Source organism: Cinclus cinclus, chromosome 7, assembly GCF_963662255.1.
Source record: "Cinclus cinclus chromosome 7, bCinCin1.1, whole genome shotgun sequence".
In the NCBI taxonomy this organism is placed as follows: domain Eukaryota; kingdom Metazoa; phylum Chordata; class Aves; order Passeriformes; family Cinclidae; genus Cinclus; species Cinclus cinclus.
The window spans coordinates 34,104,294-34,116,487 of record NC_085052.1 but is presented as its reverse complement, the minus strand read 5'-3'; the positions used below and the strand labels follow the sequence as shown (position 1 = coordinate 34,116,487).

Sequence of the window (12,194 nt, the reverse complement as noted above, 5' to 3'; positions counted from 1 at the left end):
CGAGCCCTGAAAATTCCCAGCCTGGGGCAATTCCCAGCCCTGAATTTCCGCGTATCACTGATGGGGGCAGAAGCCCGAGCTCCAGGAGCGTGCACAGACGCAGTGGCGGCGCTACCCGCGTAGAACGCCGCCAAGCAGCCGCGTTCGCGCAGCTCTGAACTCGGCGAGGTTTCCCTGGAACGTGTCGCAGGCCGGAGGACGAGCCCGGTTTCGCGGGCGGCGAGGGGAGCTCCGCGACAGGAGCAGAGTAGCGGACCCCGAGGCGAGCTCGGCGCGGCGCTGGCGGAAGGGGCCGCGGGCGGCTCGACGGAAGGGGAGGGCCGGGCCGGGCCGGGCCGGGGCTGTGCGGGAGCGGCGCTCGCATGGGGGCCGCCTGGGGTCGGGCGGCGCGGCTCGGGCTCTCCGCGGCGCGGGCGGCGGTGCCGGCGGGCGGCGGCGGGCGGGGGCTGTACGGGCTGTGCGGGGCCGGGCCGGGCCCGCTGGTGCTGCTGGCGGCGGCGCTGCCCCGCGGCCCGGCCCGCCCGCTTCACTTCCTGCGCGCCGGGGCGGGGCGCGACTCCTGGGGCCGCCGCGCCGAGACCGGCCCCGTCACTGGCGGCCCCGTCACTGGCAGCGGCGCGGCCGGCGAGCGCCTGCCCGCGGAGCTCTCGGTAGCCATGCCCGCCGCTGAGCCCGAGCACAGCCCCGCCGAGCCCCAGGCGCCGGCCGCCGCGGAGTCGCTGCGCCGCGGCCGCCGGAGGAAGGTCAAGGTGGGAGCGCCACGTGCGGCCGCGGGTGCGGCCATTTTGTACGGGACTGGGGGGCTTAAACCTGCGGAGGGAGGGAGAGAGAGAGAGAGGGAGAGAGAGGAGATCCCTCCGTGTGACCGCGGCTTTCCCGCTGCAGGAGGAGGCGCCGGAGAAAAAGGCGAAGCGGCAGGTGAAGGCGAAGCGGCGCGGTAAGGCCGAGGCCGAGCAGGCACAGCCCGAGGAGAACGGGCTGGGGGATGGCGACTTGGAGCCCCCCGTGCCCAAGAAGACGAAAAAAGTCAAGGAAAAGAGCGGTGGTTCGGTAGGAGAGAGCGAGGCATCGCAGCACGCGGTGAAATCCTCCTCCGCTCCGAGCGGCAGCGGCACATCCCCGGCTGCCGGCGAGCAGGACAGCGATGCCGAGGTAGGGATGCTGTGCCAGCAAAGCCTTTATTTTGGTTAATTAACGTTCTGCTAGGAATTGGCGGGCTTAATAGCGCGTACTGTGTGCTGTTTGGAGACTTGAGCTGAGAGACGGTGTGGGAGCACGAGGCATCTGTCGTAAGCACATTTTGCTGCTGTCTGCCTTGGATCGCTTGGTCCTGGGCGTCGGGAGTGCTGGGCATCCCGCCTCTCATCGCTCCCGGCATCCTGCTCCTTCCCGCCCGGCCCCAACACGTGGGAGCTGCTCTCCACGTGCTTTCCCCCTCCCGCTAACTTCCAGGCAATTTTGATGCAGTATGTCCTGCAGGGAAGGCGGCTGGCTAGTGGAGCAGTTTCCATGTGTGTTTCTGGTCGTGTCGCAGCTTGCTTATGTCCCACAACACAAACGCTTCTCCCTGCCGCACAGGCAGCCACCGTCTCAGAAGTGCGCCGTGCTTTGTGCTGTGGTGGCACTTTCTCTGATGACGGCACCTTCGAAGAAGTACTGGCAAAGTGTTCTGTTATGCTCATTAATTCTCACACACGGGGGCCCTGTGTGGGCATTTCTGTGAGTAGTTTTGTGTTTAAGGTGGGAACATGAATGAAGAGCCTGCTCTTTGTACCTCAGGCATAACAATGTGACCTATTGGATATCTGAAGTAAAAGCAAAGCCAAATTTTGTGTTTTAAGTGCTTACTTGTGTAAAGTTCAAAGCTCGTTGCGTAGGTGTCTTCCAGATATGTTTTGTTGTGAAAAAACAATTTTCTCATGGTTTCAGTGGACTGTAATTAAGATTTTTAACAAGTAGTTTCCATTTCCTGACTTGCCAAGCATGTGCCTAGATCAGAAGGTTTTTTTTCATTGACTAGGAAGGAGGTATCTGGTTAAATTGTGGTTGTTAAGCAAATGCACGGCTGTTATTGGGTGACTGTGTAGGGTATGTGCTATGCTCATCTTGGGGGACTACTTAGGCTTTTTTTTTTTATCCTATTAGGAGCTGACAGAAGAAGCAAAAGAAGGTGCCTTCTCCAATTTTCCTCTCTCAGAAAACACTATCAAACTTCTCACAGGTTAGTTCATGTGGTTAAAGACATTTTGTTTGGTCAGAATTGTGCTCTGCTACCCTGCACATTAGGGCAGTAAAATAGTCCTAAGTTGTGTTACATTTGTATGGTGAGAGTGGCATGACCAATCACTGTAGATTCAGAGAATCTGCTGTTAGTAGAAAAAAAGTTTTCTGGTTTGTTCAATTCCAGATGCCTTAAAATGAGATTATTTTTCATGGATTGGTTATTCCTAGATACACATTTCTTGTCAGTGTCATTCTTTACTGTAGTATATCTTCTGTTCTATGTCTGCTGTCTACAATACTGCTTCTTAGATAAACCTAATGGAGTTTTGTATACGAAGATTGTTTGCCTTGTGTGAACAGATTGTCTGAGGTTGTTCTCATAGTTTGGGACGTTTTCATATCTCTGTGATTAGTTTTGTTGAGGAAGTAATTGCTGTAGGGTTCTTGTCCCCTGTGTTGGGTAGATGTGGAATTCTTGTTCCTCAGAAAACTTTCTCCTTGTTGCTTTGTGTTTTCCTTGCTCTGGAGTTTCTTTTGGATGGGTTGTTTCACTTCCACTGTGCAAAATCTCTTTGAAGTTTTAGAATGTTTTGAAACAAAGTCCATCACCTTCTTGCCTTCGAAACCCAGCTACCACAAAGTCTTGAGCCGTATCAGAAAAAAGGTGTTGGGTTTTTGCCTTCCTCTCTTGTTGTGTTAAACTGTACATCACAAAGAAGACTATTTCATCGTGGGTACTCAACACTTACTCTGTGGGTGGAATATCTTTTGATCTAGAGTAGTAATAAACCACAAAGATACATGGTTTTCTTCTAAGTTGCAATTTCTGTTGTGTACAGGATTTGAGGTCATGTGTCCTTCATATTTGGGCAATTTATAGATGAGGGCATGTAATTGTTAGTTCACCTTTTAGTGAAACCTTTTTCAATTACCTTACAGCTCGAGGTGTAAAATACCTGTTCCCTGTACAAGTGAAGACTTTCCAGCCCATATATGATGGCAAAGATGTAATTGCTCAAGCTCGAACTGGAACTGGGAAAACCCTTTCCTTTGCTCTTCCACTGATTGAAAAACTTCAGAGTGTCTCACAGGATGGGAGAAGAGGCCGTGCACCAAAAGTAACTTAGACTTAAGGGTTTACCCCAAAACCTTAGACCATGGCAGGGTTTGAAAGTGATTTTACTGTTGCTTCAGGGTTTTTTGTTTGGGACTTCTTTGACCTTTACAGATTTTTGTAAGGGTGAATACTTTGCTCAGATCAGGAGACAGAGCGTGACAGAGTTTTGCAGCATCACAGTAATGACATTTTGTGTTTGGGGTCCCCTGTGACTGTGGTAGGCAAACAGTCTGGGCACTGTAGCAGTGTCTAGGGAAGTCCCAGGCTGCTGTCCTTGAGCGTGCAGCTTTGGGGTTCAGTCCTCTGCCTCTTCTGAGGTGATGTTTGAGACACCTGGACTTGGCTCCATTTGCTGAGCTTTTTTTTTGACTGTAAATTGGTGATAACTGAAGGCTTTTTGTTTGTTTATTTTTTTCCTCCCTTTCATGTCTGGATATTCAAGAGATGCAAGATGGAATTGGTAATCAGATGCCAGTGATCAGAGACCTGTTCCCGTGGATTGCAGTGCATATATTTATCATTAGACTGCAGAACTATATATAGTCTGCAGATATGTTGCCTGCTTTATCCTTTTGTTTTTTTAACTGTAAAGGCAATGTACATTTTAAAATCTTACTGTCTGAAACATTTTAAGAGATTAATTCATCTTTTTGTTTTATTGGTTTATTTTTTAATAAAATGTTGGGGGGAAGGGTAGATTCTGGAGGAAGGCAAGTTGGTGGAAAAAAGGATGTATGGCTGGAGTGTGTCACGCTATGTATCTTTTAAAATCTTACTACACCAGATTTAGTGGCTGTTCCTACCCTTTAATGCTTTGTTGCCCTTGGTAATGTTGCTGAAGTGTCTTTTATCTGGCTTTAACATAAAGAAGAAAATTACTGTTGTTCTGGTCTCAGTTATCTTGTAGCACTTTCCCTTGCTTCCTCTTGCTGGCTCTGAGGCTCCTTATGCAAGGCTCCAGGAGACAGGGAATGTTAATATTGCTGGGATGGTGGGAAGCTGTGGGCACCTCTGTAACAAGTGTAGAATAAAGGTGGGAGTGCAAGCTGTTTGGCATGAAGTAAAGTCTTTTCTCCTACATCTTCTCCCAAGCACAGCTGCATTTTTGTCTGTTTTGTCTCCCTTCAGGTGCTGGTTCTTGTTCCAACCAGGGAACTGGCCACTCAGGTAGCCAAAGACTTTAAGAATCTAACAAAGAAACTGTCAATTGCTTGTTTTTATGGAGGAACTCCATATAAAGAACAGCGTAAGTAACTGCTAAGGAATTGCTAATGGATTGGAGCCGACTTTCTCCATAAGTAAAAATGGGCTTTTTGCCCCCTCAGACTTTGAGTTCAGTCAGGAACTCAAATGATGCGGCTTTCAAAGGAAGCACACAGCCTGGGTTGAAGTATTTTATTTCCAATAAATCTTTAGGGTAAAGAATGGTTGTAATTCTCTGAAGTGTCTAGTCCTGTTAATTTCTTCTTTATTGTGTTTATGTGTGGACGTAGATCTGGACTAGATGACAGTCCATGGAAAGCAGAGAACTACGTGTGTGAGAGCTATGTATGTGCCTGTGGCTCTGTGTGACTCCAGAGATAGCTGTGGCAAAGTTTAGCTGGAAAACTGAAGTGTTCCCATGTAGTAAAGCTCTAAAGGTTTCTAATGTCACCTGACTGTTGCTTGGGAATTTGGTGTATTTCCCTGTAACTTAACTGAGGTTTGGCTGGTATTCCTGAGAGAGCAGCTAGGACTGCAGTTAACTTCTGTGTCTGTTACTTTTGGATGTTGTGCTTTATTCTGAGGTTAAAGGGACCTCAGCTTTTTGCTTCTAAAAATGAGAAGTGTTGCTGTGTACTGCTAAATCCTTGTCATGCTGTCTCTTAGCAGTCTGACACTGTCCTTGTTTCTCTGTCTTCCAGTTGATCTCCTTAAGAGTGGCATCGATATTCTAGTGGGAACTCCTGGCCGGATCAAAGACCACATTCAAAATAGCAAGCTGGAGCTTTCCAACGTGAAGCATGTTGTTTTGGATGAAGTGGATCATATGTTAGACATGGGCTTTGCTGAGCAAGTGGAAGAAATCTTGGGATCCTCCTATAAGAAAGGTGAACTCAGACATCAGGAGAGGAATAGAGGACAATGCAGATAACACAGTTATTCTACTTTAAGATCTAGTGCACCTGTAACTTAAATCCTTTGTGTGGTGCTGGAAAAGAATTGGAAGAGGTTCAAAGAGAGGTGACAGAAGGTGAAGGGCTGGAGTGGCATCTCTGGAAGGACTGGAGTAAAAAAAAGGGAAAAAAGCAGTAAACCTAACTCCCTGAGCCCTAGTGTTCCTCGTCCTGAGAGGGGTGACTTGAGCAGCGGGTTAGGGTTATGGTCTGGCTGTACACTTGTCACCACACAACGCTGACAACTAGGGAGTGTTCTTTTCTGATGTAGTGGGTGTTTAGCAAAGCTGTCAGGTACCAGCTATGGCGCAGAAAGATGTTATTTTAGTGTGTGAAACTCCTTGCCACTTTTCACTAATGCCAGGATTTTTGAAAAGGGTTGAATTACTGGAAACAGAAATCTCAATGATTACTAAGAGCAAGACTTGTCACTTTGGCTTTGAAAGCCATGAAAAGCTGATTGCTGGCAGTGTTTCTTCACATCTTGTACAGACTTAGTGCACACAGAAAGCTGTCAGTGTGAGAGCAGCTCTTGCTTTTTTATCAGTTCTCAAGTGTCATGGTCTGTTGAGATGTCTGAAGTCGATGGCCTTTCCTTCCAGGCTCCGAGAGCAACCCGCAGACACTGCTGTTTTCTGCAACTTGTCCTCGATGGGTTTATGATGTAGCAAAAAAATACATGAGAGATGAGTATGAACAGATTGACCTGATTGGAAAGAAGACTCAAAGGACAGCCACAACTGTGGAAGTGAGTTATTCTGCTGCAGAGCAGTGCAGGTCCTGAGAGCAAGTGGCCTTGATAATATGGGTTATGCATTGACTTTATAAATGGGCATGGATGATATATAATGGTGTGTGTGTATATATATATAATGGAGTGACTTTTCACATAGTTGACATATGGATTTTGTAAGCAAAGCTTTCATGTGGGGAGCTGTTATTTCCAAGCTTAAAAAAAGTCAAACTGCTTTTTTTGTTCTTTTTGTCTGTTCTGTGTGTGGCTTAGATTTACCATAGGTTTCTCATTTCTGTCCCAAACAGCACTTGGCTATACAGTGTCGCTCATCTCAGAGAGCAGGAGTTCTTGGGGACATCATTCAGGTCTACAGTGGCAGCCGTGGGCGGACCATTGTGTTCTGTGAGACCAAAAAGGAAGCAAATGAGTTGGCTATGAGTGCTTCTCTCAAACAGGTACTGGGGCTGAGCAGAGAGCAGTGGCTGGGACAGCCGGGGTTGAATGCCCTGGAGGTTGCAACTGTGTGGAGAAAATTGGTTCTCTGGATGGTTTTAAGATTTGTGAAAGCTGTTTCTAAAAATTGAACTTTGAAGGTAAAATATCCTCTCGACAGAGGTTATGAATTTATTCCTTTGGCTTTAAAATAGTGCTGGACATGCATCAATAGGGAATATGCAGCCTATGCTGGATAGCCAGGAGATAATAATAATTGTAAGAAACAGAAACTAGTCTAGTGGACATGTCCCATCTTATATTAGTGTGCTTTTTGGATTTCCATCTCGTAATGACATTTGGTCTTTGAACAGTCATTGAGGAAAATTTAACTGATATGGTAGATTAAAATGTCTTGTTGCCCTTGGAAAGTTTGCCAAAAGTTTGTTTGGAACACAGGTGATCTGTTGAGCAGGTCTTCTGTGCTTGCTTGAATTACTGCCCATTTTCTGAATGTGAGGAGAGGTGCTGCATATTTTTCAGAGAAAATCCTGTTTGATACTAAATTCTGATTAATGGAGAGCAAGTAGTGGTGGGAATACATGGTTTGCCTAGTATTACAGAAATCTTACATACTTTCCACATTAAAATTTGGAGCAATAATCTGTCTCTTGGCTGTGGTGCTTTCACAGTAAATCCCAGAGAAGGGTCCAACAATGTAGAATACTTTATATTCCTTTGATATCAGCTACGTAAGTATTCTCCGTTGCTCTGCACAGTGTTTTGGGGTTTGCAGTTAATCTTTAGATGCTGCAGCCTAGACTCCCATTAAATGTCATGTTAATGGCTTGTTGCACTGACAGGATGCCCAGTCCTTGCATGGTGACATTCCACAGAAACAGAGAGAAATTACATTAAAAGGCTTCAGAAATGGTGTGTTTGAAGTGCTGATTGCAACAAATGTAGCTGCCCGTGGTTTGGATATTCCTGAGGTTGACCTTGTTATACAGTGCTCACCACCAAAAGTAAGTCATTAGAGGAAACTAATATTGTATTAATTTTTTTTTTTGAGTCAGAATGGTGGGTTATTTCTCTGTTTCATTAGAAATATGTTCTGTTCCAGTTCACAAATTAGGTGAATTTTTTGTAAATCCCAGGCCTAAAATTTCATAGTTACAGTTTTACCGTTTGAGCTTTGATTAAAGTCCTTGGTTTTGATTACTCTGGGAGCTCGCAAAATAGGTTTTGACGTTGTCCAGCTTTTCTGAATTCTTTCTGAATGTTGCTGAGTTTCATAAACATTCTAAAATATTTCTGCTGCCTTTTTCATATTTCAAAACTCCAGTGGAGCTTTTTATTTAAAAAAATAAAGCTGTCTGTCAGCAGAGTTGGTTGCAGCTGAGCAGCATACTTTGGGAGGAGGGAGCACATGCAAACCTCAGTGGTTTATGTGTAGTTACAAGTTCGTCTATAAACACATGATGGGCCACTCCTTAGGCTTCTGAATTTGAATTGCTTGTGTTTAATGTGAAATGTCAGCAGTTTAAATGACAGAAGGTTTTCTCATGTTGATCTGAATTTGTGAAGGATGTTGATTCCTACATCCATCGTTCTGGACGCACGGGTCGAGCTGGCCGCACCGGTGTCTGCATTTGTTTGTTTCAGAGAAGAGAAGAAGATCTTCTGAAACAAGTCGAGCACAAAGCGGTGAGTTGTACCTCAGACCTCTGCTTAAGGAAATGAATCAGCTCCTAAAAGGACCCTGCCACTCTTAGCCTTTGTTGTCATAGGTTGCTGAGTCCAGAATGGGACTCTCCAGTAGAGTCTAGACCAGTAAGCCTAAAGTGCTGATGCTTGGTGTTCGTAAATGCTTCTTTGTCAGCCTGTTCTTGCATTGCCTGAGTTTTCCCATGCTGGCAGTCCTCTGTGGATGTCAGCAAGCAGGCTGGGACAGGAATGCACGAGGCAGATCATGCCTTGCATCACAGCCTGCATGAACATTGGAGTAAAGCTGGGAACTTAAAAGCTTTATTTTAGCATTAGAAATGACTTAGTAAAGAATATGTTGATCTTGCAAACAATAAGTAGAGATCTAAGTAATATGATTTAGACAGTACTGAATTGTTGACTGCTGAAAAATACCTTTGTTTTCTTGATTTCAGGGTATTACCTTTAAGCGTGTAGGTGTTCCCTCTGCTACAGATGTAATTAAAGCTTCAAGTAGTGATGCCAAAAAGTAAGTTTCTCTGTTCTTAAAAGAGGTTTAGAGATGTTGTTTCTCTAGATGCTTAGAGCTTAATGCAAAGTTTTAAGGGATCAGGCCTGTGTGTGAGCATAGCTTTGCCTGTGTTGTAGAAGTCAGTTGCTTTGTGTACAGACAACGTTAAGATGGTATCAGTAAATCTGTGCTGAACATAAACCTTTTCCTACAACATAATGTTCTCTAAGTTTCTGCAAAGATTTATCCTCTGTTTATAAAATCAGAAATAAGTGACAGAAGAGGGAATTACTGTCATGAGGGGAAAAAATTTGTCTGCTCCGATGATGTTGGTGGAAGCAGTGTGCAAAAAGCAATACTTGGTATAATGAAGAGTTGCTCTGCAGTAGTGAGGGTGTTTTAGCCCTGGCTTGTGGCTTTTTGCATTATTTCCAAAGGTTGTGGGCTTTTATTCCATGCAGCTCTGTTCACATTTGCTGCCCCTGTGATGGAAATTGCCTTGAAACAGATCATTATAATTAGCAAGGATTTGACCAGTATAAGGCAGATGATGGGTGGGCTTGGTGTTGGGTTCACTGTGCACTGAAAAATGATGGGGGGAGCTGTTGTATCAGAAATAGTATTACAGAAGTAGCTGTTCTTAGTTCCCTTTTTTTTTCACCCCCCCCCCCTTTTTTTTCAGAAATAGCCAATTTAGGATATGTCTTAAACATGGCTGCACTTCACAATGGCTTTTTCTTATCTCTGTAAACCCATCTGGTAACTGTGTAGGTTGCTGGAGGCCGTTCCTCCCTCTGCAGTAGACTACTTCAGGAAATCAGCTGAAGAGCTGATAGATGAGAAGGGGGCAGTGGCTGCCCTGGCTGCAGCCCTGGCACACATTTCTGGGGCAGCTCATATCCAGCAGCGCTCCCTGCTCAACTCAACAGCTGTAAGTAGTGATGCAAGGATGGATGTGTGAATTGCTTGTGTCCAGGCCCTGTGTATGGCATCTCCTTCCCAGGCTTTTTCAGCTGGGTTTCTGAATAGCTCTTACCCCCAGGGTCCTGCTGTGTTGCTTGTTCCTTAGCTGATATTGGCTCTTCCCAGGAGAAACTTGAAATCAGTAAATTTCTCTGTGATGAAAATTGAAAGAATTTCTCCAGAGGCTGAAGTGACATCAGACTTTGATGCTCTAAGAGAGTTTAATGGCACTTTAGAAGCGAATAGGTTGATTCATGCTATTGTAGTTTTCCCCTTAGCAGGAATCTTCTACATTTGTCATACTGCATGTACAGCATGTGATTGCCTGATCTCAAAGAGATCTTGACTGAAGAAAAGTACAGCACTTCATTTTTTTAAAGCATTTAGGGAGGAATGCGGCCCAGGTCGTTGTGTGGTAACACAGTTTGGGACATACCATGTGATTGAACTGTGGTTCTTGTATCAGTTTGAGGTTTTTATAAATGTTTTCTAGAAGTACAAGTTTAGCCTTGTTAATAATTTTTCTCTGTTTCCTGCAGGGCTTTGTGACCATGGTGTTGAAGTGTTCAATAGAGATGCACACCATGGGCTATGCCTGGCGGGGGCTGAAGGAGCAGCTTGGGGAGGAGGTCGATAACAAAGTGTCTGCAATGCGTTTCCTCAAGGGGAAGATGGTAAGATGGCCCAGCCTTGGGAATGAAGGGATGTGGGGCTTTGTGTGTGTTCACACCTAGGGATTGAGGCTGGAGTTCTGAAGTACTGGTACAGAATGTTCATGCTGCACTATCCCTACTCAGTCTCATTTCTCAGGAAATGGTAACCTATCATGAGTATGCTGTTTGTGCCTATGCTATTGGGAAAAAAAAAGGGCCTTGATATTAGTTGAGTGCTTTAAAAGACTTTAAATTAGAGATATTACTCCTAAATGATAATGCAGAAAAAGTATCAGAAATATGTATGTAGTAGGATTGATTATTGGAAATAATAAATATTGGTTATTTATTCTGTCATTGTAAGTCTGTACACTTCTGTTTGTTTTGTTTCGTTAGGGCGTATGCTTTGATATCCCTGTTGATGAACTGAGTAATATACAGGTATGTTTACCTAGCCAGAGCTGGCTTTAAAACCTGGTGGTTTGAAAACTGGCAGTGTAAGAGTGAGTATAAGAGTATATAAGAATGAGTATATTAAGAGTGCTGTATAAGAGTGAGTGTGGGGTGGTTTGGGAGGTTTGTGGTTTAATAAGGATTTTGCATAGGCAGCAGGGTGATTAGAAAGAACACAGCATTGTCATTAAAAAAAAACCTGCCATGTCTCTTCTTGTTTCCATTTCTATGATATTACCTGAGTTCATTAAACAAAATTCTGTGGTTTTTTGGCCTCTCAAGTGTATTTGAGAGTTCACCAGTTTTCTGTTGACTTCGTTCCCTCTTGTCCCTTGTGCTCGGTTTATCCTTTGCCACAGGACTGTGAGTGTCTCCCAAGGGGGATCCAGTGGCCTCTTTTGGCAGGGGTGGGGTTTGTCTGGAAACATTTGTCTTTGCATTCAGTGTTGGTTCTGGTGCTGCAGGTGCCTTTACTTGATGGATGTGGAAGCATCACGTAAGGTCTGGTTCCATTGTTCTTGTTTCAGGAGCAGTGGAGGGACACGCGGCGCTGGCAGCTGTCGGTGGCCAGTGAGTTGCCAGAGCTGGAAGAATTTCCCCAGGAGGCAGGACGAGGGTTCTCCAGGTTCGGAAACGGCAGGCAAGGAGACTTCAAGAGAAACAACTGGTTCAAGAATGGAAATCGGGGACTTTAACAGAGCGCTTGATTAACTTCTGCCACAGATAATGGCACTGAGCTGAATTTTATGAGACAGTAAAAGCCTGTTGGACACTCCTCTTTGTCTTTATTCCTTGATAAAGCGGCCTGTCTTTGAGGATGGCGAAAATCACGTTTGCTGAAATGACTGGGTGTTGCGGGAGATTCTTTTTCCTGCCCAGCAAAGCAGCTGCTGCCCGTAAGGGCATCCGTGACCCAGCGGATGTGCCTGGAAACTCAGCACTGCAAGCGAACAAAATTCATCCGGGACGCGACTGCGCCTTGCCTCTTTTCAGCAGCGTTAAAAAGCCGGGTTCTAGAATAAATGTGTTTGGGAGAGTCTGGACGTCAGGCACAGGGGCCGCCTGAGGGGCGGGGGCGGCCGCCTGAGGGGCGGGGCGGGGGGGCCGCCTGAGGGGCGGGGGCGGCCGCCTGAGGGGCGGGGGCGGCCGCCTGAGGGGCGGGGGCGGCCGCCTGAGGGGCGGGGGCGGCCGCCTGAGGGGCGGGGCGGCCGCCTGAGGGGCGGGGCGGCCGCGCGCGCGTCAG

General features: G+C 46.1%; 1 protein-coding gene across 1 annotated transcript; it reads left to right on the top strand.

Moving 5' to 3' along the window:
* Nucleotides 1-362: 362 nt before the first annotated feature.
* Nucleotides 363-11,726, top strand: LOC134045908 (nucleolar RNA helicase 2-like). The gene is made up of 15 exons (XM_062496033.1): nt 363-749; nt 886-1,152; nt 2,146-2,221; nt 3,163-3,341; nt 4,469-4,586; nt 5,245-5,430; nt 6,099-6,244; nt 6,538-6,687; nt 7,528-7,689; nt 8,252-8,371; nt 8,827-8,900; nt 9,654-9,813; nt 10,385-10,519; nt 10,895-10,939; nt 11,479-11,726. Exons 1-15 carry the CDS (start codon nt 363-365, stop codon nt 11,644-11,646), a joined length of 2,373 nt encoding a protein of 790 aa, XP_062352017.1. The 3' UTR covers nt 11,647-11,726.
* The last annotated feature ends 468 nt before the right edge of the window (nt 11,727-12,194 follow it).